This window comes from Mesoplodon bidens (assembly GCF_964165515.1).
Source record: "Mesoplodon bidens genome assembly, chromosome: 4".
Classification (NCBI taxonomy): domain Eukaryota; kingdom Metazoa; phylum Chordata; class Mammalia; order Artiodactyla; family Ziphiidae; genus Mesoplodon; species Mesoplodon bidens.
In genome coordinates, this window is record NC_138160.1 from 42,870,737 (window position 1) to 42,897,511 (window position 26,775).

Here is a 26,775-nt window from a genome sequence, read left to right on the forward strand (position 1 = left end):
CCCCTGGCTCACCTTCCCAACCAGGGGCTCCCCGCGACGAGTTTTCATGTAGGAACTGTATTCTCCATGTTAGTGGTTTTTAGTCTCTTAGCGTTTTAGAAACATTTTCAGATGGTGGTTGTGCTTCATTTTAACTAAAAATGGAATGCTTTCGCAGGGAAATTTTTATGATCAAATAGTCTTTGGCCCTTTTTCTGACTGACTAATTACTTGAAACCATAAAACAAATATTTAGGATCTCCTCTGGAAAACTCAAAGATCTGAGCAAGTCTTGACTTATTTGGGCCCCTGGGTTCTAGAAGGTGTACCTGGCCAGAAAGTTGCTTGTCTGAGAGCCAGAGAGGCTCACTGTGAATTTTACTTCCGTTGGTGCTTTTTTTATCTGAGTGACCAAAAGTTTGGGTTACGTCAGCATTTGATGCACAGTTACTACTTCACTGGCATGCACTGGATGGGTGACTGACATAGGAAGAGATCTTGTTCTATCCTGCCTGCCTGTCTTCCGTTTGCTAAAAACTGTAACTTAGCAAATTATGGCAATTTGTTATGGTGTTAATTATAATAATTAAAGAGATTAATAAAATTACTGTTAAAAAAGTAAGTATTTGTGGAGTGAGGAAAGTTAGATAGGAAGAGGAAAGAGAAGATATGGGGGAAGGGAAGGAGAGTAGGGCTTTTCTTTTCCCAAAACTATTCTGACATATACCCTTCAAAACATTATTTTAAACCCTAGCAGATCCTCTTCTTGCTGTAACTAGGTATTTGAACACAGGGATGTACATCTGAATTAAAATAGAGGACCTAAAGTTACTATGTTTCATTTCAAGCAGATCAACACTGATTGAAATGTTGCTTAGTAAATAAAAGTCCTTGCTAATTTTGAATACCCAGGAAAATGCTACCCACCCACTTTTTTTAAATTGAAAGTTCTTTATTTTGATTTAACGTGAGACTTTTTTAATTGAAGTATAGTTGATGTACAATATTACATAAGTTACATGTGTACAATATAGTGATTCATGATTTTTAAAGGTTATACTCCACTTGTAATTATTATAAAATATTGGCTATATTTCCCATGTTGTATAATATATGTTTGTAGCTTATTTTATACATAATAGTTTGTACCTCTTAATCCCCTACTATCTTGCCTCTCCTCTCCTTCCCTCTCCCCACTGGTAACCACTAGTTTGTTGTTTATATCTGCAACCATACCCACTTTTAAAAGAATATTCATTTGCTGTTACTGCTGTTGTTTTAAAATCACTCACTGCAATAATATAAAGCAATTGGGATAAATGATCTTTGCTTCAGAGATGAACTCTTAAGTACTCTGGATTTGGGAAAAAGAGAATTGCTTTAAAACAGATGACAGATTCAAACCATCAATGAGCTTGTTAAATCTTCTTGATTCTTATCCCCAGCATTTCTTCACAATCATGCATTTTTACGTTGGTTTATTCAAGACAACTTTTGTACAAAGAATTAAAATATGCATCACTTCTTACGCAGCTCTTTATAATTTCAACTTTTTTAGCAACTTGTTTCATTATACTTGTGGCTCTCCTAGGTAACAAAGAATCCAATTTGAAGAGCTTTAAAATCAGGAGCTGAAGATCTCACTTCTTGACATGGGAATCAAAAAAGAAAATTTTTACTGAGTCTATTTTATGAGACTATTCAAAGTGGATATTAAACACATAATTATTTACAATATAGTTCAGTAAGAAGTGAGTACTTATAAGTCAAGAAATGGAAAATATCCACCTACGGGTATTTTCAAAGATGACCAATAAAGTTAGGCATTCCCCCCAAATAAAGTCATATTTGGGAGAAAAGTAAAACATCACTAGCACAGGTATCTATTTCCCACACACTCAGGCTGCAAAAAATTTGCAGCCTGAATCCACAGAAATGATAGAGAACAGCTCCTCTTCAGGCTCATGAGGTACTGTAATCCTGCCCACAGCCCAAGGTCAGCTCACAGGGGCCCTGAAAAAAGTTAGGAAACCCAAAGGAAGTCCAGGAATGATCAAATAATCCTATCTCAATGACCGTCTTTAAAACACGCATCTCGAAAACCCAACAAATCATGGGGAAAATCATGTTACCTTAAGAGAAATATTACTGGTGAAAAACATAGATGTACAATATCTCTACGTGAAATAAAACAGAGAGGAAAAGAATTTCAATCATCACAAGAGGTTTTCTACATCTAGCACAATGACTTGAAAAACAGAACCAGGCACGTTCAGGAAACATTCAAAATGACGACATTATCCAATAAATCAGCTCACTGCTCTGTCGTCTACAACAGGGGTCTCCAACCCTGGGGCCACTGTTAGGAACCGGACCGCACAGCAGAAGGTGAGCCGCGGGCGAGTAAGCAAAGCCTCATCTGACTCTCCCCGTCGCTCACATTACCGCCTGAAGTAGCTGGCTGCAGTGATATACTAAAACAAGCCCCTCCTTGGTATTTTATATCCAGTCTCCCCTGGTTTCCTGAAATTCCTTAGGACATGATCTGAATGGATGTTTATCAGCATGCCTGTCAACCACACGACAAAACCTGTTAGAAATCAGGGGTCAGTGAGCCAGTCGTCAGCATGCACTGCATACTGGCTCGGGTATCTACTCTGCAAGTAGCCAGTTATAGGTGCAGAACACGAATGCCAATATAAAGGCGTACAATGGTGTGGGCTTTCCAACTCGGATCTGAAAAGGGGGAAATCAAGGCCCGTTGCACATAGTGGACGAGGAACATGGCCAGCAGGATGCAGTTGGGCCAGTGGTTGAGGCGCTCGACCGGCGGGGTCGGCCCCGCGAGGGCAGCTCCTGCACCACCTGACCCATCCGTGGAAAAACTGTCTTCCATGAAACCAGTCCCTGGTGCCAAAAAGGCTGGGGACTACTGGTCTACAACATGCCGCCTTCTCAGGAAACATTCGTAAGGGAAGGAAGGGATAAGAGAGCTGGCCAATCACATGCTAGGAAAAAAGTTCTCACAAGCAGAAACTTGACTCTCAAACTGTTTGATTCCAACAAAAGAGAAGTTGAAAGTTCCAAACAAGAGTGTAGTTCTACAGTAGGACCTCAGAAAACTTGCCCACTTAGTTTAAAGTAAGTTGGCTCATTTGACCAAACTTATGTAACAGCTGTAGGCAGAATTGGCCTGAAGAGATGTGGGCCACCCTCTGCCATGCCAGGACCTTTCACCCCTATAAATGAGAAATAGCTGCCACTTAACCCATCAACAAGCAGCTGCAATATCGTTAACCTAGTTACTCGGTACTATGTTTATTAGGTGGAGGCAGAAAGATTTTTGAAAAGCTAGTATTGGAAAAATGAATAGAATCAGATTGGGAACATTTTGGTGACAAAAGTACCATAAATCCTTGTTTTATAAAGAAAGTTCCAATTCAATAATAGCCAACACTTTTATCTTGCTCATGGTACTAGTCTCTCTACTGAATGCTTTATATATTTTAACTCAACTCTGAGTGGTAGGTACTATTATGCCCATTTTGCATATGAGGAAACAGGCACAGAGGCTGCACAGCAGGTAAGTGACAGAGCTAGAATGCAAATGCAGGGAGTCCGACTCCAAGGTCAGTGCCCTTAAATATTACTCTGTGCAGCCTCTCAGCCCAACCACTGACTTAGCAGCTATCTTGTGTACCTGTGTCAGGCTCTGGGGACACAAAGAGGCCCACAACCCAGCCCTGCACTGTGAAACACTGCTTTGTCCAGTAACAGATAGGAACCAAGGCCTAAGGCAGGGCTGTAGCTGGCCCATTAGCACCTCTGTGCCAGTGCACAATGGGGACCTTGGCAAGCTGGGCAGGGGCTGGACTGCAGGTGTGCTTGCCCCCTTGGCCGGGCACCTCTGTGTGGTGTCCCGTGAGCTTAACTGTCTACAGCAGCCCCAGGAGCAGCCCTGGAAGGAGCCTGCAATTCAAGACTGCAAGAGAGAAGGCTTAAATTAGAGTAGGAGGGGAAAGGTGAACTCTCCAACCAAAACTTATTTCTACAACACGACGCTCTGTGATCACTTTAACTAGACAGAAGCCAGGCTCACACACGTCTTTGCAGCTTTATTAACAGTGCGTCCGGATTACTATGCGATTGTTCCGGACATGTCACATGCAGGTTAGCTCACAGGCTGCCCTGACAAAACAGCCCTAAGCAGGCTGCCTTCACAAAACCAACTCCTGGTCCCAACAAGCTGCCTGTGACTGGCTTTCGGTCCAGTGGAAAGGTCTGGGCTGTCCTCGTCAGCTTCTGGACTCGGCAGCTCGAACCACCAGTTCTCTGCCCTGGGAGACTGGTGCCAGGGGCTTTGAGGGACCCGAACTCCAGGCAGCCTCCAAGGAGATGCAGCCCGTGTGAGAGAGACAGATGTCCACAGTGCGTCCCGTGAGAGAGCCCCATCCCCTCACTCACTGGGGACCAGGACTCCTTTGCAAGTACAACCACTCGTAGTGGAAAAGCAGGCTGAGGGTCTTAAGAATGAGGTACTTGAGCTGTGGGTTTATTTATGTGAACTAGGACACCCTCCTTGCAACACAACCAACTTGGGCCTCCCTTCTCCCATCTCCTTGACCAGGGGGCTGCTAGATCAAATTATTCTGGGAAAACATCCACCTGACTGCACCATCTTCCAGATCACGGTTACCCTTTCCCCACGCTGCTCTGTGTCTCCTCTCCAGCAAGCCAGCCTCGCGCAAGTCCATTCCCTCCCCAGTCTCTCCACAGAGCCCTCTGCCCTGGGGTCGTGGTGGTACAGGTCGGGATGTGGTATAGTTAATATGCATTAATTATGCATATTGGTTAGGAGGGAGGGGTTTGAAGCAAGACCTCCTGGGTTCAAAGCCTGATTCTGCCACTTCCTAGCTGTATGTCCTTCAACAAGTTGCTTAATCTTTCCATGTCTCAGTTTTAACATCTGAAAAATAGAAATGATATCTACCTCATAGGGTCCTTAGAAAGTGCCTGCCAATATAAACGCTGTGAAGGGGTTTTCGTTGTTGTTGCTATGGTGACAGTAAGAGGGGATGGCAGAGAAAGAGGTGTCAGGCACTGTTCTGGAATACATGTATTATTTTAGTTAGTCCTCACAACAAACCCAAGAGGTAGTTACTCTTACTATCCCCACTTTACAGAGGAGGAAGGTGAGGCGTTGAGAAGTTAAGTGATTTTGCCAAAGCTAGAGTGGTAGAGCCAGGCAGGCAGTTCAGCCCAAAGCCTGCAGCACTCAACTGTGAAACAAACTCTACACCCACAGAACTTCGTTAAATGCCGCCCCCCGACCTTGCTCAGTCCCTCAAGGTCACCTTCGAGGATCTCCAGGGCACTCCTCCTCCCCTACTCCTTTCAAGACTCCGGGCAATGAGCTCTAACATCTCGCTCTGTGTGCCTCTCCTTGTCAAGGACATTGGCCAACCTTCCCCTCTTTCACTGAGGATTTCTGAATCTGCCTCAGCCTTTTGCTCCAGCCCAAGTCCTGCCCTGGTCCTGCTGACTTCCCCAACCACAAGGATGCTATATCCAGCACCTGCGCCGTATTTCCTCTTTCACGTCTTAAGCTCCCCATCCTTCCCGTGGCCACGCACAGCCACGCACTGGAGACTCCCCTCCGAGAGCCGCTCTGCAATCTTAAATTCATACACCCTATTGTCCCCTACAATGAGCTTTCTCTCCCTCCAGTTTTCTGAACAGTTCCTCCAAATAACTCCAACACTCCTGCTGCTCATCCGCATCAGGACCCCCCATCCTCGCATCCTCTACTTTCTACTCACTCTTCCTTCCTTTCCACTAACTCAGAGCTCACGTCTATCACTTCAGCCATCCTCTTGCCAGTGTCCTAAATTCCTCTACCCCATTCACCACCCACTGACTCACCTTGGAAAAATCCCAACCTTTATCAATCTAACTGCCCACCTTCTTGAAACCAACACCCAAACAGCTACAAAGTCTGTGTCCCTGGTCATCATGGCCCTCATTCATCATTGTAGCTACTTCAGCTCAAACCCCTCCACCACCATATTTCAGTCACGCTCAGCAAGATGACCTCATCACGTTCCACTTCATCGGCACTTAATCGTCTCAAGTTCGGTCCCCTCTAGAAAGGAAAGCCGCCACTCAATGTCCCCTCCCCCCTCCAGTTCCAGCCCTAGCCTTCTTCTCGTTCATGGTGAAATTTCTAGACAGTCTCAACGGCAGCAGCATCATTTCCTCACTTCCCACCAGGCCTCTGAGAGCCTGTGGTCAAGGTCACCACTGACGCGAATCCAGCATGCACCGCCTCCAGGATCTCTGGGCCACAGTTAACACAATTGGCCACTTCCTCCTCCTGGAAAGTCTCCCTTCTCAGCCTGCTCAACAGGACACTCTCCAGGTTTTCTCCCAACCTTGCAGCTCTCTTTCCCTCTTGAGATTCCTTTCCTTTGGCTGATCCCACAAAAACTGCGTGCGTACTATGTGCCGGCCCTGACCGAGGTACTGGGCTTCCTCGGGGCCCTCCCTACTCAGCACAACCCTCCCTGGGCGAGCTCAGACGTGGACGTGACCTTGGCTTCAGTTACCATCTAAGTGGTTTAGGATGGTCAGACGTTAGCCAGACCTGGGTTCAGATTCTGGCTCCATCACATCACAGGCATGACACAATTTCTCTAAGCCTCAGTTTTCTAATCTCTAAAAGGATATTGGGTTGGCCAAAAAAGTTCGTTCAGGTTTTTCTGTTGCATCTTACGGAAATACCCGAACAAACTTTTTGGCCACCCCAATAGTAATAAATCATGCATGAAAAATACGTAGCACTATGCCTCCCACATGATGATTTAATGATATAGTGTATATATATCGCGAGTAACAATATTGTTTTTAACTACTCATCCAAGGCTCACCTCTGAGCTCCCATCTACTCACACGAAATCTCAACTTGGACTTCCCACAAGCAGTGCAAACTCCAGACTCAAAGTCCTCATCTTCCCTCTCCATGTGCTATTCCTTCAAGTGTCACCTACCACAGTACATGACCCATTTAGCCTCCCTGATACCTGTCGTGGTCCTAAAACATGCCCGTAAATCCTCTGGCTTCCTCCCACCAAGAGGTGGTGTCTGTCTCCTGCCCTTGGCCCGAAGCATGCCTTTGTGACTGCCTTGATAAGCAAGCGCAGTACAAGTGATGCTGCATGACAGCTGAGGCCAGGTTAGAAAGACCAGCAGGTTCCACCAGTTTCTCTTGGTACATGCACTCTGTGAGCCTTCCAGCTGGATGTAAGCAATGCCGCTCCCCTGAGTCCTCATGCAGAAAGACTGCGCCAAGAGAGATGCCGCAGGAGTTCACACTTTTCCAGCCCCCAGATTTGCATGTTCCCAGCCCGGATGCCAGACCAGTGTACGAAGAAGCCTCGCGATGCCCCCAGCTGCCATCTGATGGTAACTTAATAAGGAATCCTGAGCAAGAACAATCTAGCTTATACTCAAAGAGACAGACAATAGCAAGATCTGGCAAAGATGTAGAGAAATTGGATCCCCATATACTGGCGGTGAGAATGTAAAATGATGTAGACACTTTGGAAAACAGGTTGGCAGTTCCTTAAAAAGTTAAGCCTAGAGTTACCATATGACCCAGCAATTCCACTCTAGGTATAACCCAAGAGAACTGAAAAGATATGTCCCCACAAAAACTTGCACATGAGCATTCATAGCAACATAACAGCCTAACAGTGGAAACAACCCAATGTCCATAAGTTGATAAATGGACCAGTAAAATGTGGTATACCCACACAACAGAATATTAATAGGCAATAGAAAAAAATGAAGTACTGATATATATTAAAACATAGATGAATCTTAAAAACTTTATGCTAAATGAAAGAAGCCAGATGCAAAAAGCTACATATTATATGATTCCCTTTATATGAAATGTAAATAAATGTCAGGATAGGCAAATCCATAGAGAGACATAAAGTAGATTAGTGATCACCAGGGCCTAGGGAGAGGGCAAAATGGGGAGTGACTGCTAGAGGGTACAGGATTTCTTTCTGGGGTGATAAAAATGTTCTGGAATTAGATGCGGTTGATGGTTGCACAACTTCATGAATATATTAAGAACCACTGAACTGTACACTTCAAAAGGGTGAGCTGTTACCTTGTAAATAACCTATAAGGGAAAATAATCTAAAAAAAAGAATAGATTTATATATATATATCACTGAATCACTTTGCTGTATACCTGAAACTAACACGATACTGCAAATCAACTATATTTCAATAAAAATTTTTTTTAGAAGGGAAAAACAAGAACAGCCTAGCTGAACCCAATTTACCTCCAGATTCATGAGTAAAATAAATGACCATTATTAAGCCACTGTTTTAAGGTACTTTGTTATTCAGGAGTGGATAGCCAGAATGATGCTCAAACCAAAACCTGAAAATTATGCCTAAAATCTCCTTTGTTCTCATCTTCTACATCCAATTCCAAAATCCTGGCAATTCCAAAATCCTGGCAATTTGCAAAATGTTGCTTAAATCCACCTACTTTTCTGCATCCTTCCTGCCCCTACCTGGCTGTGAATACCATCATTTCATTCCTGAATCAGGACAGCATCTTCTTAACTGGTCTTCTTCCTCCAGTCTGGCTGCCCTTTCCAATCCTTCTCCACAGTGCAGCCAGATCTGACCATGTCACTCTAGGCAAACCTTAAAGGTTCCCACGATGTGACTGTAGAGGGACTCTGCAGCTCAAGTGTAGACACTGTTCCTGACTCTGCTCCAGCCACACTGAGCCCTTGGAGTTCCTTGAAGCGACGGAGTTACTCACCCCCAAGTCTCTGCACAAGCTGTTCCTTCGCGCTGGCCCTGGCCCTGGCCCTGCCTGTCACTTGGCCAACTCTACTCAACTACAATGTTGCAGATTAAAAATGGCTCCTCCGAAAAGCTCTCCTTGGCCCTCAAGTCTAAGTTTCCCTTTCATATACCCCATTAGTAACCTTTATTTCCCTCTGAATACAATGTGCCACTCCAAAACATAACTGCTTACTTTACATCTATACAAGAGTATAAGTTCCTTGAGAGCAGGCCAATGTCTTATTCGCTTGTATATCCCTAGTGCCCAGGACAGCACCAGAACCCAGAAGGCTTATAAAAAATTAGAGTTGTTTGAGTGAATGAATGATAATCATGTAAAGGCAAATTTATGATCACTTAAAGAATTAAAAAGAATGGAAAAAAAAGAAAGTTATTCAAAGAAGGATAAAAGATGACCGAGAAAAATTTTGAAACAAAAGAAACATTTAGGGGCTTCCCTGGTGGTGCAGTGGTTGGGAGTCCGCCTGCCGATGCAGGGGACGTGGGTTCGTGCCCCGGTCTGGGAGGATCCCACATGCCACGGAGCGGCTGGGCCCGTGAGCCATGGCCACTGAGCCTGTGCGTCCGGAGCCTGTGCTCCGCAACGGGAGAGGCCACAACAGTGAGAGGCCCGCGTACCACAAAAAAAAAAAAAAGAAAGAAACATTTAGGATTATCTAATTAATCCCACCATTTTATAGATGAGGAAATTTAAGACAATAACATTGACTGGTTTGCCCAAACCTCACACTTAGTTGTTTCAAAGCCAGGAATACAATCAGGTCAACCAACCTCCATAGTACCTCTTCAGCGTTTCAGGATTTTCAAATGAATCACACAACTAAACAATTGTAGGAATTTCAGACTATGGCCAAGTAATTTCTCCAAATTAAAAACAATCTGCCTTATAATCCTCTTGTATTATATTGTTCTCATGCCTGAACACACAGATGTAGCTCTGGGCAACTTCACATTTCTTTAGCGTACACACTCATCAGAATAAGTAAAGGACTGACAATGTAAAGACTTGGTGAGGCTACGGAATAACTGGAACTCTTACACTACTGGTACAAGTCTAATTGGTGCAACCACTGTGGAAAAAGTTTGGCAGTATTTAGTAAATCTAAACATATGTATGCCCTGTGAACCTGAAATTCTACTTTACCCAACAGAAATGAGTGTTTATTTCCACCAAAACCATGCACAAGAATGTCTGTAGCAGCTTTATTCCAAATAGCCCCAAACTGGAAACAACCTAAATGCCCATCAACAATAGAATGGATAGATTAGTAATAGTATATCATACTATATTGCATTGCAACTAAAAGGAACAAACTACTGATTCACTCAACATGGATGGATTACACAGGCATGCTGAGTGAAGGAGATCACACACAAAAGGACACATAGCTGTGATCCCATTTATGTTAAGTTCAAAATCAGGCAAAACCAATCTATGTCAATACTGCCTGGGAAGGAACACAGAGAGCCTTCTGGGGTATTAGAAAGGTTTTACATCTCCACCTGGGGTGGTTACAAGACACAGGTACATATAAATTCATCTAGCTGTACCTTTAAGGCTGTACACATTACTGTATGCAAATTACACTTCAATTAAAAAGAAGACAACAATTTGGTGAATAAAAAATTTGATTAGAAAAAAATAAGTGCACATTAGCTTTATGTAACACCTTATTTTCATGAAGTACAGTATAAACATTCTCATTCAACCCTTACAGCCCTATGTTAAAGTTTTTTTGCAAATAAGATTCTCATTTACTAGTCATAATTACTATCTTTAAAAATACCTGAATCAGAGAAGAAAAAAGGAAATAAAAATTAAGCGCTAGTAAAAATTAACTTTAACATTCTTTTTGGGACTAGAAGTCCTAATATGAGTAATTTGCAGAACAGACAAGAAAACATGTTTTATCCAAGGTCAAGGACAAATCTTTTGTGCCCAGCTCTTAAAATGTACAAAAAGTATGTGCTCCGACATAATGTTTAGTTACATTATTTCACAAAAATTGTACACTGCCATTTCTGGAGAGTATAAAAATCCCCACGGTGTCACTGAAGGGTGGGCGGGGGGGCGGGGGGAGGGCAGAATCCAAGACATACACAAGGAGAAAGAGAGAGACTCGCTTTATCTACACTTGCCCCACTTCTGTTAATGCCATTATATTGAGTCATATGGACTCCTACACCAGTCGGTATAGAAATTATAACGTGATTTTTTTTAAAACACACTTAATAATCAATAGTCATCACAGAGGCTCTGATGCTATCTGAATTTTTCAAATGAGGAAATTGTAGTTCGGATTCATTTGTCTTAGACCAGGTTCCCAGTATTTGGGGTTTTAGAAATAAGTACATTCTGGGCTTCCCTGGTGGCGCAGTGGTTGAGAATCCGCCTGCTGATGCAGGGGACATGGGTTCGTGCCCCGGTCCGGGAAGATCCCACATGCCGCGGAGCGGCTGGGCCCGTGAGCCATGGCTGCTGAGCATGCGCGTCCGGAGCCTGTGCTCCGCAACAGGAGAGGCCACAACAGTGAGAGGCCCGCGTACAAAAAAAAAAAAAAAAGAAAGAAGTATATTCTAAATATATACATACATACAAACCTGAGGATGGATAAGGAGTGTCATCTTTTTATTCTGACAGGTAAGAACATTTTGAGAGAGAGAGAGAGAGAGAGATTATCGTTCACTATCATCAGAAGAGACAGCATATTCTAATATCTACACGAAGTTGGAAAGATATAATCTCATATTTTTAAGACTATAAATTAAATGTACAATGACTTTGTAACACTCTGACTTTTCCTTTTTGCTATGGACTGACATTTGGAAAACAACTCGTATTACTCAGGTAACAGGTGGAATATCTAGGAATCAAATACAGGACTTCAAACTTTTTCTTCTTTATCACAAAATAAAACACGTACCGATTAAGATTACGGATGTGTCACCAGCCCTCATAACAACTGAGGCAGCTGGGATTACTCAACTTCTCCTGACCCTCAAGTTTCATCAACCATAAAACAAGAATACAAGCTCCTACACCTCTCAGAGGGTCGCTGAAAAGACCAAACAGATGGTGAATGTTTATTAAGCACTTCCTGCCGAATCTAGGACAGAGTAAATTCTCAAGCAATATTAATTATCATCATTATCACCGTCTTTACTATTACATAACTTTGACTTAACAAACAGCAGCTGATTATATCCAGGCACGGTTTATTAACTTATTTAATCCATAAGTCAAAGCTTTAAAATGCAGGTACCTTTTGACCCTGCATAAAATCTACTAGAACATGATCATAAAAATACTCCAAAGGATTAGAAACACTGCATGTAATAATCTCCCTTTTTGAGACACACCATGTACATTTGCATACTAAAGGCTGTACAATAAAGAAACTTGTTTAACTTTGTTTGACCCAGTTTTCAAACTTACTTGTCATTGAAACCTCTTTTTGAAACCATAGAACAATACACCATCACAAAAAATCCAAGAGTTTATATGGAATGTCCACTGCAGCATTATTTATAACAAACATTAACAAAATAAAACAAAAATTTAAACAAACATAAAATATTCAATGAAAAGGTGATTAGTTAAGAAAATTATGGTTTACGGGTATAATGCAGAAAATTAATGTTGCAGAAGAGAAACTTAAACGTAAGTGTAAAAAGCAAGTTATAAAACTATATCTTCATTATAATTCAGGATTGAAAAATATTAATCGGATTTCTGTGGGTTGCTTGGATTACAGATATATATTTTTTCCATTGTGCTTGGCTGTGTTTTCCAAATTTCCTCACTAAGCTTTTACTTTAATCATAAATATGTTACCAAAATAATCTCATTCCTTACACAGGCAAGAATATATATGTACATGTGTTAATATGATTATAAAATGACTGCTCTAAACTGTAAAACAAACTGAATCATAAAAGACTGATATTCACATAAAATTTCATTAAGCAATTTATATGATTCATTGTGTGATACTAAAAGCAAGTAAACACACACATGCAAAATCATGCCTCAAAACCAACACCTATTCTTTTCTTTGAGCTTCTCACAAAATCCAAATAAGATCTCTACATATAAAACCAGAAATGGTACTATCCAAACTAGAACTATAAAACAAATATCTACAGACACATACAATAACATTTGTTAACCTTAAAAACATTAGAGAAATAAAACAAGTTTCAAGAAGAGAAGGATGGTCTGCTACAATTCCTTTAAAATTAACACACAGAGAACAATACTATATAGTTTATGCATACAGGCAAATATAATAAAAATACAAAAACACACATGAGAATGATACCCACTAGCTTTGGGATAGTTGTCACCCCTGAGAAGGACAGAGGAAGAAAGCATGGGAGAGCAGAAGGCTTTCGCCTTAAAGTTTCTTTCTTTTTTTTTTAAAGAGCACCAGAGTTTTGAAGTTAAAATGGCAAAATGCTAACAACTTCAATCAGGGAGGCAGGTACACAGAAATGTGTTTTCTTATTTTCTGTACTTTTTCTAAATACTTGTATTTATTAAAAATAAAACTTTGAAAGAACTGTATTTTGCTTTAGCTCCTGACTCCATGTGCAGATTGATTAGGAACAGGTGCAGGCCTTCTGCGCCTCAATCAATGGCCCTGGGATGGCTCCAGACTGTCATCTGCTTCCTCCAGAGAGGCCAGAGAAGCAGCTATCTTGTTGAAAAAAGAACCCCCAGGAATCCCTCTGGGGGAGACGTGGCCCCAGTTGCTAGGATCTAAGTCCTCAACCCTGAGAGAGGCAATCCAGAAGTTAGAACCATTCCCAGCAAAGCTAGGTACAAAGGAACCTGATAAATGAGATGGTCCTGCAAATCCAACTTTTAGTTCCTATTTAGTTACTGTTAAAATCATGTGCTTTTGGCTGTGAGTCAAAGAGCAGAATGCCAATGCTTATGCAAGGGGTGAAGGAGACAGTGGGTAAACAAATGAAAGCAAAATCAGTGAGCAAACTCTCTCACCTTAAGGTACAAACACATGTACTTCCCCAACTGAAGCGGGGCTGTCTGAGTTCTCAGGAGGACTTCTCCCAGGGGACAGCAGCAATCAAGCGACCTCTCAATTTCCAGCCCTGGGCCTGAAACATGGCCCCACTCACTCATCCTCTCAACAACTATTAATTATTGCTAGGTTGGCAGTACTGAACCATGCTTACATGCATGGGCTTGGAATCCACCAAGCTAGGCTCATACCCTTGCCCTGACACTCCACTGGTTACGTGATCCCGGCCATTACTCCACCTCACAAAGCCTTAAGCTCCCTCTTTTCTAAGTCAGTATGTCTTGCACCTAAGTCAGTAGTATCTGGTTAACAGGACTGTTGGGAGGATTAAATTGGGTGATGCAAGTGAAACACTTTGCACAGTACTTGGTACATAGTTCCTTATTTACTGGGCTCCAAACTCAATTCTGGTGATAAAAGGATGATCAAGATAGTCAGGGACCCTGCACTGATACATGTTACAGATTCAATGATGAAAACATTCGCAAAGCACCCAAAATTAAGAGTTTCAAGATGGTAACCACAGAGCATTAAGCCAAGCATGGGGGCCCTTCTAAGCCACATGCCCACGAAGCCAGCCCTGCCAGAAGTAAATGTGCTCAAACACTTTGCTGATACTCAGAAATGAGGGTCAACAAGAACTGGGCTTCTTAGATTCAACCAAACACCAGAAGCATTTAGGGAGATGCCTGGGCAGAGCACAGCATAACTGAGGGACTGCAGGCTCCAAAATAAAAGCCCATCATTAGCTCAATTTGTGAGAAGTATCAGCATTTGTTAACTAAAATGCAGTTGCCAGACATTCATTCCCTAAAAATCTTTTCTTCCTTCTAGCCTACCTCAAAAACAAACGCTTTAGAATTCATGTCATCAGGAGACTTTGCCCAACTGAAATCCATAAGCAAAAGGCTACTTGGGGCCTAGTGTCTGCTGGGCACAGACCCACTTCCCATCAGCCCTTGGTTAAGGAACAGAGCAGACTTCAAATAAATTGCCAAATAGATTCTGAGTCTCAGGGACTTCTGAGTCTTCAAAAGATGACCGGGGCTTGTGGCCCTGAAGGTGCCCTTGAAGTGACACTAGGGGGCGGAGTACCAGGGTGCCTGGAAACCCATTTGTGGTCACTTGATGAAACATTGGATGGTGAAGGCCACATCAGTGCCCAGAGTCAGGACATTACAGGGCGGGAGGCTCAGGACACAACACAGTTCTCTTTCTATCCGGCCTTCTCCTTAACAGTCATGCAGCAGAGCCAAGTCCTCGAGCGCATGGCAACATCAGTCAGCCTGCTCCTGGCACTTGATTTCTTGACTCAAGAAGCAGCATGGTATTTACATGAAATACACTGTAAAAATTTCAACTGCATTCCAACAGCTTTAACACCAAGCTGGAAGGAATGCAGTGAAGAGGGAGGGCTCTGGGGCCACAATCCCAGCTTATTACTTGTTAGCTGTGTGAACTTGGGGAAATTACGCAACCTCTCTGAGCTTTGGTTTAATGCATTACATGTGGAAAGCACTTACATTATCTGGCACCACAGCAAGTGCTCAATAAATGTTAACTGATCTTACCCTCATAACTCCTATGCTTAATTCCCTCACCCCCCAGCATGCCTTACAAGCACCTGGCTTAGGCATCCTTCAGAATGCAAGCTCCCAGAGGGCAGGAATCACGTCCCCATGTGTCCTCTCTTGGGGCTCGTTCTACAAGCCTGTAACAATAGAAGGTCGAGAACCAGAACTACTGCTTTATATCGCAGTTCCTGCTTCATGCTCTGGATATTTTTAAAACTTTTTTGATAAGAGAACTGTTTATTGTGTTCCCATTATTTTTATCTTATGATTTGTTAATAAAAGAATATCTACATTACTGACTAATCCAGTTGCAGTTAAAATTTAAAAATATGTGGCCTATGTCATTATTTTACACATAGTCAGAACATACAAGTTATAATGTTCATAGTCATTCATGGTCAAAAACAGCACACTTTTAAGACAACAGAACATCAGATGAAGTCACAACTGTGCCTTCACTCCTCTTTTTGAATGGGCTCACTTACAACTTAGTAGAACCTGAGAGCTCTGTGTACATCAAGAGTTTCTGTTCTTGGTTGGTTGATTCCTTGGTTTGTATCCTGCAAATGGTGATGGACTTGTGCTGATCCACCTACCTTCTCTCACCTGATCTTCCCCATTGACACAAATTTTTATAATGACAGGTATAGCCTGTGACCAAGAAACTAGACCAGATTCATCAACCTATACAAGGAAGAAAACTAGAACCCTGGCCTTATTATATCCCAAACCCAGTACAGATGTGCAATGATCATTATCTGACAATTAGCATCCAAGACTAATGAAGCACTTTTAGTTGTCACATTTTCAGGCCTAGCTTTGCATTTTAGTTCACAGTGAAACAAAGAAAAACACATGAGAGAGAAACCTACCAGCAACCCAAGCAGCAAAGAGAAACCTACCAGCAAGCCAAGGAGCACATCAGAGGCAGCCTCCTCCCCCTGTGTCTACCCTGTGTCCTGCCACAGGTTCCTGTAGAGCCACCTGCCTGCCAGCCCTACAGCCAAGGGGATCCCAGCTGGGGGCTCATCAGCTCTGACTTTCAGGGTCATGCACAAAGCAGGGGTCCCATAAATATTTGTTAAATGGATTAAGGAAAATATCCGAATGTGGTTTTATTTTTATAGGTATTAAACAATCCTCAAGAGAGTCTTGTGACTTCCTGCTTGCTGATGACACTAAATCTTTCCATATACTGAGACTAATTTAAAAGGTAGTCCAGGAACTTCCCTGGCGGTCCAGTGGTTAAGATGGCGCCTTCCAAAGCAGGGGGTACGGGTTCGATCCCTGGTAATGGAGCTAAGATCCCACGGGCCTTGGAGCCAAAAAACCAAAACATAAAACGGAAGCAATATTGTAACAAATTCAATAAAGACTTTAAAAATGGTCCACATAACAACAACAAAAAAACTTAAACAAAGTAAAATAAAAATTAAAAGGTAGCCCATTATTTACCACTGAATGGTAACAGTCATTCCACAGGAGGTGTAAGAATAATATCAGCAACGTAACCACATTATATTAACATTCTACATCTGAAAAGCAACGTGCTGTTTATAAATCACTTCCCTCCATTGTCTCATATAATCATCAACGGCATTACACAAAGCATAACAAATTTTATTGCTGTTATTTTGATGGCAGAAGCGGGGGAAAAGGTAAAATCCAGGTCAATCAACGTGAATTGGTATACAAAGAATATTCAACCGAAAGGAATCTAGAAGTTGATCTTAACCAACTTTCCAGGAAAATATGGTGGACACGTTTTTCATTATAACTTGACTGTTTTCTCCTACCGTATTCAAAAAGCTCCACACATTGTCTTACTAATTCTACCTGTAAGAAGAGAGACAGAAAGAAAGATGCTGGTACTGCCCTTTGAACAGCAGCAGAATCTTTACCTACAGACCTGACAGGTGTGCACATGGCCTTTAAAGCCCATCCTGAAAATGGGGGGGGGCGGGGAGGTATGTGGCCTGCCAAGCAGATTCCCTCATCAACCGGAAAACCAAGACTTTTTATATTTAAATGGCCACCCAGCCTAAACAAATAATATCTTGATAATCTTAAAGTTAAGAGTAAAAGATACATTTTGCATTCCCCAGAGCAAAACACCTAATCCAAACGGATTTTATCTTGTCTTACTTTAGAAGCTGGAGAGAAAAGAAGAATTGTCCCTTCTGTCTCATATTCATTAAATTCAACAAATAAAGATTGGATACAGGGCGATACATATAATTATTTAGGATAAGCAAGTTACCATTATTTCCCTAAACTGAAATCAATGAAAACCCTATCCACCTTATCTGTCACCTCTAATTGAGAGCACTTCTTTTAAGTTAAAAAATCAACAGCAGGCTCTAAGATCAGAGAGCTTCATCAATTGTTTTAATATCCGCAATCTTAATGAAAGCTGTTAAAAACAGCACATCTACGTTTCTCTCATTTCTCTTCCTCTCCACTCTCCTCCAAATGAAAAAGGTTAAATGATGACATCCAGCCTAAAGAACAATGCATACACACACAGCTCCCTCTTCCAGCTCCCAACAGCAACAATAAGAAAGTCAAACACCGATAAAAAAGAAAAAAAGAAGAAAAGATGGCACACAAATTATTCCTGTCAAGTGATAGACAGGGTACCTACTCTAGTCCACAAGCTCAACAATATCTGAAGAGTCAAACTCAGAATGAAAGGAGCATATTTTCTCTGGAAAGTAGGTAAAAGGACTTGGGAACTGATTTTTAAAATAAGATCGCAGACAGAGTCAATGAAATTGATTTTCATTTTTTAGAAATTGGTTTTTAATAAACAACATATAAACATTATGTACGAGCAAATGAATCCGTCTGAAAGGCAAGAAGAAAGGAATGGTGTGTGGAACATCATTTTCTCTGAGAGCTGATAAGCAAAATGTAAACACAGAAGACCACCTGAGGAGGGTTTCTTCTTTTAAACTTAATGTTTAAGGATTTCCTTAAGTCTTTTCACAGCGGATGTTTGGCACACTCATAAGAACTGACTTATTTCCTTTAAGAGTTTTTTTCTCACCGCCAGTGATGAGCCAAGTGATTTTTATGGGGCTGTTTCACTGCACTTGTGGATTTTTTAAAAAGCATAGATAAGGTGACAAAATAATGATTTTTCAAAAACAGGGTGTATGGGGGCACAGCAGGTACAACAAAAAGGCCATGTCGAACTTGGGGCCCATTGATTCTGACACAAAACTGTTAGGAAACTGACAAAGAAATAATCTGCTTTTAAGGTAATTTAGAGCCCCACAAACATTCCTCCACACACCCTTAGACTCTCCATCAGGAAATTAACCTGAGTAATTAAACAGAGTCTTCCAATTTTTTCCCCATGCAATTTGCAAATTTAAAACTCACCCAGTAAATAAAATACCAGAACTACTTGAGTTCCTTTTTAGAAACTACTTAGGAATCCAAAATTAGCTTTCAATAATACAGGTAAGGGCAGCCCCTTCCAATTAGGTAATTACCCTCAATAAACTTTGGCTTTAATTCAGGCAGACTGCAAGACAAAGCCATGGTACTGTACTTGATAAGACAAGCTACAAAATAATCAGTTATTTAATTCAGAAAATAATGTTTAAGAAACATCCAACAACTCTCTTAACCTACATGGCACTTTGTATAACCCCCTTAACAGGCTCCCGTTATGGGCAGATAATGTCCCTTTATCACAAAGACAGAGGAAGTTACTGACATCAACAAATGAACAAAACAGAATATGAACTCAGAATTTTTGACTCCCCTCGATTCACAACGTCATGCATTAACTGCAGTAACCACCCCTCCCCACAAGACCACCGAACCAGGAACCTTCAGGGGAAATAAGCCCAAATACAAAATAACATTACAAAACCAGTCCTTGTCCAGCGTTTCTTGACTATGAAAGCATTCAGTCTTTCTTAGTACAGAATTAAGTGTAATCCCTAGAAGGCACTGGCAAATCTCTGCCAGGCCAATCTGCAGTCAGAAACCAGCTGCATGTGTTCAACAAGATGACAGGACGGTCAATGTTTTTTAAACATCTACTTCAACTCTGCATTGCAATAGCGGTTCCGGCTAACAAGGTAAACCTGGTAATTGTTTAGGATCAAACACAGCCAGGGTCAATGAGGATCCCCGTGAACACAAACATGCAGCTCTGGGGAAATAATTTCTGGAACAATACATGGTGCTTGCATAAATACACACACACACAAAACAAGTGCTTTTTAAAGTAATGTTCAGTCCCAGCATTGTGCTGACACTTTTCCCACCTAAACTTCTCAGCATAAGCCTGGCCTAAAAAGCACAGGTGGATCCAATTCGTGCACAGGGTAAAAGCGGCGTGCATCCAAGGCAGGAACGGTGAGGCAATGCCTGCCCCTACCCAGTCCCTTCTACCCAGGCTGCGATGTAGATTAGTCCCGTCTACTTTATGGTAATGAGCTTTTAAAACCTCGCGGCGACCGAGGTCATAGCTTTAGAGATCTAATAACAACCAAATGACCGGACCTGCCGAGCACTTAGTAAGCCATTCTGGTTATGGCTCTTTAATAGTACCTGGAGTTCTGCTAAAGGGAGAGGGGGAAACTCCTGCTTCCCGGGAAAGAAAAGTCCTCTGCGGGAGCGCAGAAGGAAGCAAGGAACCCAAACGCGGGCAGGGGACGCCCAGCCGCCGCGGCCCCATCTCTCCGGGAGCGCCCGCGCGCCCCTCGCCCCACAGCACAGCTGGCCCGGGCCGCACCTTTACCTGTCAGCTCCACCACCCCCTCGGAGCTGCGGCCCCGCCGTCTCGGCTGCCGCCCCTCCGAGTCCCGGCACAGCTCTAGAGCTTGCTGCGGGAGAAAGAACCCCAAAGGCATCCCATCCCAAAGAAAGAAAGCAAAAAGGCTGTTCCTCCAGGCGGAGGGACATCGGGCACGTCGGGGTCCGAGAGGCGACACGCCACCCCTGCCCCGCACCTACCAGATAATCCATGTACAGAAACGCCTCAGTTATCCGGAGATCAGACATCCGGCAGCCTAGAGCATCCGGAACGGCCCCGAACCCGGAAAAAAAAAAGCAGCGTCTCCGGCTGCGAGCGAACAGCCCCTGAAAAAGCCAGCAACAACGAAAATAGCCGAGAGCAACCGAGAAGCCGAAGATTACACAAGGGGCGCGGCGATTGGCCGGATGGGCGGGCAGAAGGAAAAGAGAGCGCTCATTGGCTGTAGCGCCTATAAAAGGCAGGCCGCTGTGGGTGGCTGGGGAGAAGCGCGGGAGCTGCCGGGCTGCCGATTCCTGTCAGGAGAGCCGAGGGGGCGGGGGCTAGGGTGGCGCGGGCGGAAGAGCTTGAGGGGGAGAGCGGAAAATCAGCCGGTGCTGTTGCCCGAATTCTGTGTGCCTCCGTGGTCTCCAAGTTGGGTAAATCGGAACCGAGCTGTGCACCAGTGCGAGAGAGCCTTAGTGTCTCCTCCCATCACCCAGTAGGAAGCTCGCGCTGAAACGTGGGAGGCGTAGTAGCCACAGATACTTGATGCCCTAATCCGGAGCGATTTCCTGAAGGCCCTGTGGCCTCGAGATTGCAGGGCAGGGGTGGTTGGAATGTGTAAGAGGGTACTCTGAGCAAGCAAGCATGTGACTCGGGGGAGGCCCCTCCCCTCCTTCAGGATGTGAAGCAAAGGCGGACAGCTCCAGCCTGATGTCCCTGGGGGTAAACAGAAGCCCGGAGCGGTCAGAGGTAACCCAGGAGAGTCCCTTTTATCAAGACGCTAGATTGCCCCAGAAGAAGCCACTCTCCACCGACGTGAAAGGAAAAGAAAAAAAGTTGAGGGACTAAGCATAAGTCGGTTGTAGACTTAAGACTCTCAGGAAGCATCAGCTGGTCAGTTCTTTGTGTGCTTTGTGTCCTACACTGTGCACAAATCTATTGCCCCTGAAGAAAATGAACAATACAATAAGCGATCTGAAAAGCCCCGAGTAATACTGTTTGTGACCCGATGTCATCATAAAAACTAAAGGTGCGGGCTTCCCTGGTGGCGCAGTGGTTGAGAGTCCGCCTGCCGATGCAGGGGACACGGGTTCGTGCCCCTATCCCGGAAGATCCCACATGCCGCGGAGCGGCTGGGCCCGCGAGCCATGGCCGCGGAGCCTGTGTGTCCGGAGCCTGTGCTCCGCAACGGGAGAGGCCACAGCAGTGAGAGGCCCGCGTACAGCAAAAAAAAAAAAAAAAAAAAAAAAAAAAAACTAAAGGTGCACTTGAGATGTGTATTTCCTGGTAAATAATGTGGAAATTAGCACTGGGGTTTCAATATTGCATTCGGCTGAAAGCAAAAAAGCCTGGATCAGACAAGAATCAGGATAAGATCACCCAAGCCTCTAGTTTTTGAAGATTTAGGCTATGAACAACTAGCAATGCCCCACACACCTGTCTTAATCAGGCTCAGGTGACTGAAGTGTGGTTGCCCACCCCTCAGCGTTTGAGGAAGAGGAGGGATTGCTCTCACTGGTGTTAATAATTAAGGCTTCCATACAATAACCTTCAAGAGTCAAACTTCATCAACTATCTTTCTGAAGAGGCTGCCTGCCTGTATAAATGTTGTTTTAGGGGGTGAATTTTTATTTTCCCCCAATTTAGCACCTTCCTCTTTTGTATCTTCAGGAACAAATTTCCATAAAATAAGCTTACCTGGGGCTGCCAAAACAGTTCTGTGAGATAACAATGGAATTCACCCTAGATATGCAGATAACCCAGAAGGAAGGGTAGCCCTTTAGAGGGGGCTCCAGATTGGTGAGCCACATGATTTGGGGGAACTCATCTCTCTGAATCTGTTACCTCAGCTGCAAAATGAGAATAATTATAGCCAGAACGTTTTTTGAAGGAGTTAAAAGCCTATAAGTATACACACACTTAATAGAGAACTTGATTTTGTTAATCAATTTACAGACAAGTGCGTGTGTAAATAAGTTATACTTCTGAAGAAATTACAGGGCTTCCCTGGTGGTGCAGTGGTTGGGAGTCCGCCTGCCGACGCAGGGGACATGGGTTCATGCCCCGGTCCGGGAGGATCCCACATGCTGCGGAGCAGCTGGGCCCGTGAGCCATGGCCGCTGAGCCTGCATGTCCGGAGCCTGTGCTCCTCAACAGGAGAGGCCACAACAGTGAGAGGCCCATGTACCGCAAAAAGAAAAAAGAAATTACAGTGAGTTTTTGCCTATGCAGGAGCTAACTAGACTCAATAGCATCAAGCCATTAGATCCTATTTTAATTGGTATTGACATGATGTTTGGTTTAGGTTAGGACACATGTAGGTTTAGAAGAGATTTTTGACCTGGATTCTGGAGGTGATGATCTACCACAAACCTACAGCACAACTGGTTGAAACTAATTGCGGAAGTTAAAGGCCTCTCAAACCTGCTAGCAAAAGTAATTCAAATAGACAAGGAAGTGTTTGATTTTTTCCTTTCTCTCTATGAATTACCATATCACAAATAAGATAAAGGGTTTGAGTTAGCAAAGAGACACCTTTTGGTCCACTGTCTTACTGATAAGTGATGTCTTGACTGCTGTCAAGTGAGGCTCTTGAAAGGCCTGTGAGTCTCTGTGCAAGGGAAATGACCATTCAGGAGCAGTTGGCTTCTGCCTTTCTTTAAAAGCTAACCTTAGTAAAGAAAAAGAATCCTCAACAGAAGGTCATCAGGATAAACATACTTCATGCTACCTCTAAGAATGAGTAAGCAGGGAAATGGGCTTTTCAAGGAAAAGTTCCAAAGGCTACACCGTAGTTCTCACCCTGTTCCACACCATTTGCATATTCATTCTAACTGGCACCAAGGGAAACTTTGTGTTCAGTGTGATGTGTTAAAAGAATCTTGTCGGGCTTCCCTGGCGGCGCAGTGGTTGAGAGTCCGCTTGCCGATGCAGGAGACACAGGTTCGTGCCCTGGTCCGGGAAGATCCCACATGCCGCAGAGCGGCTGGGCCCGTGAGCCATGGCCGCTGAGCCTGCACGTCCGGAAACTGTGCTCCGCAACGGGAGAGGCCACAACAGTGAGAGGCCCGCGTACCACATAAAAAAAAAAAAAAAGAATCTTGTCTTTTGGAAAAGGATCCTTGTAAAAAACCGAAGCTTCAGAACTCCATGTGGAGCACATTTTCCCAATTGTTTTAATCTTCTGGGGAGTTAATATGTGCACCCTTGTGCAAAAGAAAGAGGCTAATTTATGTTGGTATGAACAGATAATACACTGCCTGCTACATGAAGCTGTGGTCTTATGTGATAGTTGGTAGCAGTAATCACCCCAATGCATGCTTTTAAAAAAAGTTTGGAGAGTTTAGAATGAATTCATTCAACCTACCCCACTATACGCCAAGTAACAGGCTGCAGTGTTGAATAAGGATCTCCTTAAGGTAGTGCTGCCTTTGCTCTCAGTAAAAAGGACCCTCTTCCAGATGCCTAAAAAAACTGGGCCTGCGCGTCCGGAGCCTGTGCTCTGTGGCGGGAGAGGCCACAGCAGTGAGAGGCCTGCGTACCACACACACACACACACACAAAAATGCTCATATACTCTTTGTACCGGTCATTCCATTGCAAAAATTATGTCTAGGATAAAGAGATGTGAGTGACTTTATAAGCAAACATTCCCTGCCATGTTTATAGCAATAATATCTAAGAGGATTTGTCAACATAGTACATTTATACAATAGTCTTATATAGCCATTAAGCATTTATAGAGTTTCATGATATGGTGAATTTAATATATGAAGTGAGTGTGCATGATAAAACTAGTAAAGACAGTATTCTTATGTAAGTTATTATATATCATAGAAATGAACCAAAAAAAGTAGATGAGAGTAGCCACTGATATATTGGTTACTCTGGATGGTAGAATTTGGGAGACCAAGTTGCAAAAATGCATTTGTTTTTGTTTCCTACAAGTAACACTTTAACAACAATTTCCTTGAACTCTGGCTAGCTAGCCATATTTATGGAATTGTGGAGTACAGACTGTCAAAAGAATTGCTCCTTGCTCTTGACAAGCAGCAGTGATGGCCTCTTTCTTCAGAACCTGTGCAGTAATGTAACTGCCTCATGAGTTTATACATGTTTTTGTTTGTTTGTTTGTTTGTTTGTTTTGCTGTACGTGGGCCTCTCACTGTTGTGGCCTCTCCCGCTGTGGAGCACAGCCTCAGTGGCCATGGCTCACGGGCCCAGCCGCTCCGTGGCACATGGGATCTTCCCAGACCGGAGCACGAACCCGCATCTCCCGCATCGGCAGGCGGACCCTCAACCACTGCGCCACCAGGGAAGCCCTGAGCATTTTTAATACTCATTTTTGCACTACCTTCTGGTCTTCTTTCCCCTACCCCACCTCCAAAGTAGGGAGTGCTTATCTTGCTTCATTGTTGCCTTGATTGATTGGGTATATTATTCCTTAATAGCTGAGAGGTGGTATCTTTTATAAGAATAACTCTTAAGCCATGGACACTCCTTTTTCAGAAAAAGTAAAGGTGTCCAGACACTGAATTCTCCAGTGGTCACTGGACACATTGAACATTTACTGCCTCCAGTAACTCCTGTGACTTTAAAATTCTCTAAGCCCTTTCCCCCTCAAGTGGTGGCCTTGACCCCCCCATCTCTAAGTTAGCCTACTCCCCTTTCTCTGCTTCCTAAACCTTCCTAATACCATTGTGTCCTGAAAGATGAACCTCAGAGTGGGATGACCCCACATGAAGCTGTTAACAGAACTTGGTTCTTGAACAGAAGACATCAGAATGAGGTTGGTAGAGCAAGGACTTATTCTAAAAAGATATCTCACCTGTTCCAAAAAGTATTTGCTGGGCCTTGGAGTATTAAAGCAAGATCAGGCATTTAAAATGAAGAATCAGGGGGAACCTTCACAATGGCAGAGGTCTAAGATGTGGAGATCACCTTCCTCCCCACAAATACATCAAAAATACATCTACATGCGGAGCAACTCCTACAGAACACCTACTGAACGCTGGCAGAAGACCTCAGACTTCCCAAGAGGCAAGAAACTTGCATACCTGGGTAGGGCAAAAGAAAAAAGAATAAACAGAGACAAAAGAATAGGGATGGGACCTGCACCTCTGGGAGGCAGCTGTGAAGGAGGAAAAGTTTCCACACACTAGGAAGCCTCTTCACTGGTGGAGACGGGGGGTGGTTGGGGGTAAGCTTCAGAGCCACAGAGGAGAGGGCAGCAACAAGGGTGCGGACGGCAAAGCAGAGAGATTCCTGCACAGAGGATCTGCGCCGACCAGCACTCACCAGCCCCAGAGGCTTGTCTGCTCACCCGCTGGGACAGGTGGGAGGTGGGAGCTGAGGCCCCGGCTTCAGAGGACAGATCCCAGGGAGAGGAATGGGGTTGGCTGCATGGACACAGCCTGAAGAGGGCTAGTGTGCCACAGCTAGCCAGGAGGGAGTCTAGGAAAAAGCCTGGAACTGCCTAAGAGGCAAGAGACCATTGTTTTGGGGTGCGTGAGGAGAGGGAATTGAGAGCACCACCTAAACGAGCTCCAGGGAAGGGCACGAGCTGCGGCTATCAGCATCGACACAAGAGACGGGCATGAAATGCTAAGGCTGCTGCAGCCACCAAGAAGCCTGTGTGCAAGCACAGGTCACTATCCACACCTCCCCTCCAGGGAGCCTGTGCAGCCCGCCACTGCCGAAGTCCCATGATCCAGGGACAACTCCCCTGGGAAAACAGCACGCCTCAGGCTGTTGCAACGTTTCGCTGAAGGTGCGCCCCACGTTCCTACCCCTCCCTTCCCCCGGCCTGAGTGAGCCCGAGCCCCCTAATCAGCTGTTCCTTTAACCCCTCAGGTGACCTACATGCAGAGGTGGGGCAAAATCCAAAGCTGAACCCCAGGAGCTGTATGAACAAAGAAGAGAAAGCGGGGCTTCTCTGGTGCTGCAGTGGTTAAGAATCCACCTGCCAACACAGGGGACACAGGTTCAATCCCTGCTCCGGGAAGATCCCACGTGCCATGGAGCAACTAAGCCCATGTGCCACAACTACTAAGCCTGGCTCTAGAGCCCACGAACCACAACTACTGAACCCGCATGCCACAGCTACTGAAGCCCACACGCCTAGAGCCTGTGCTCCGCAAAAAGAGAAGCCACCGCAATGAGTAGCCCGCGCACAATGAAGAGTTGCCCCCCACTCGCTGCAACTAGAGAAAGCCTGTGTGTAGCAGTGAACACCCAACACAGCCAAAAAGAAATAAATTAAATAAAATTTTAAAAATTAAAAAAAAAAATGGAAGAGAAA

The 26,775-nt window shown here is 43.9% G+C and overlaps 1 protein-coding gene across 1 annotated transcript in view; it reads right to left on the minus strand.

Moving 5' to 3' along the window:
- The window catches only part of ARL15 (ARF like GTPase 15), a 419,563-nt gene extending 398,972 nt beyond the window's left edge, over positions 1-20,591 (minus strand). The window contains exon 1 of the mRNA XM_081233731.1: positions 20,471-20,591. Coding sequence (XP_081089857.1) covers positions 20,471-20,518 — 48 coding nt within the window. The 5' untranslated portion in view covers positions 20,519-20,591. The remainder of the gene's footprint in view (positions 1-20,470) is intronic.
- Between the last annotated feature and the right edge of the window lie 6,184 nt (positions 20,592-26,775).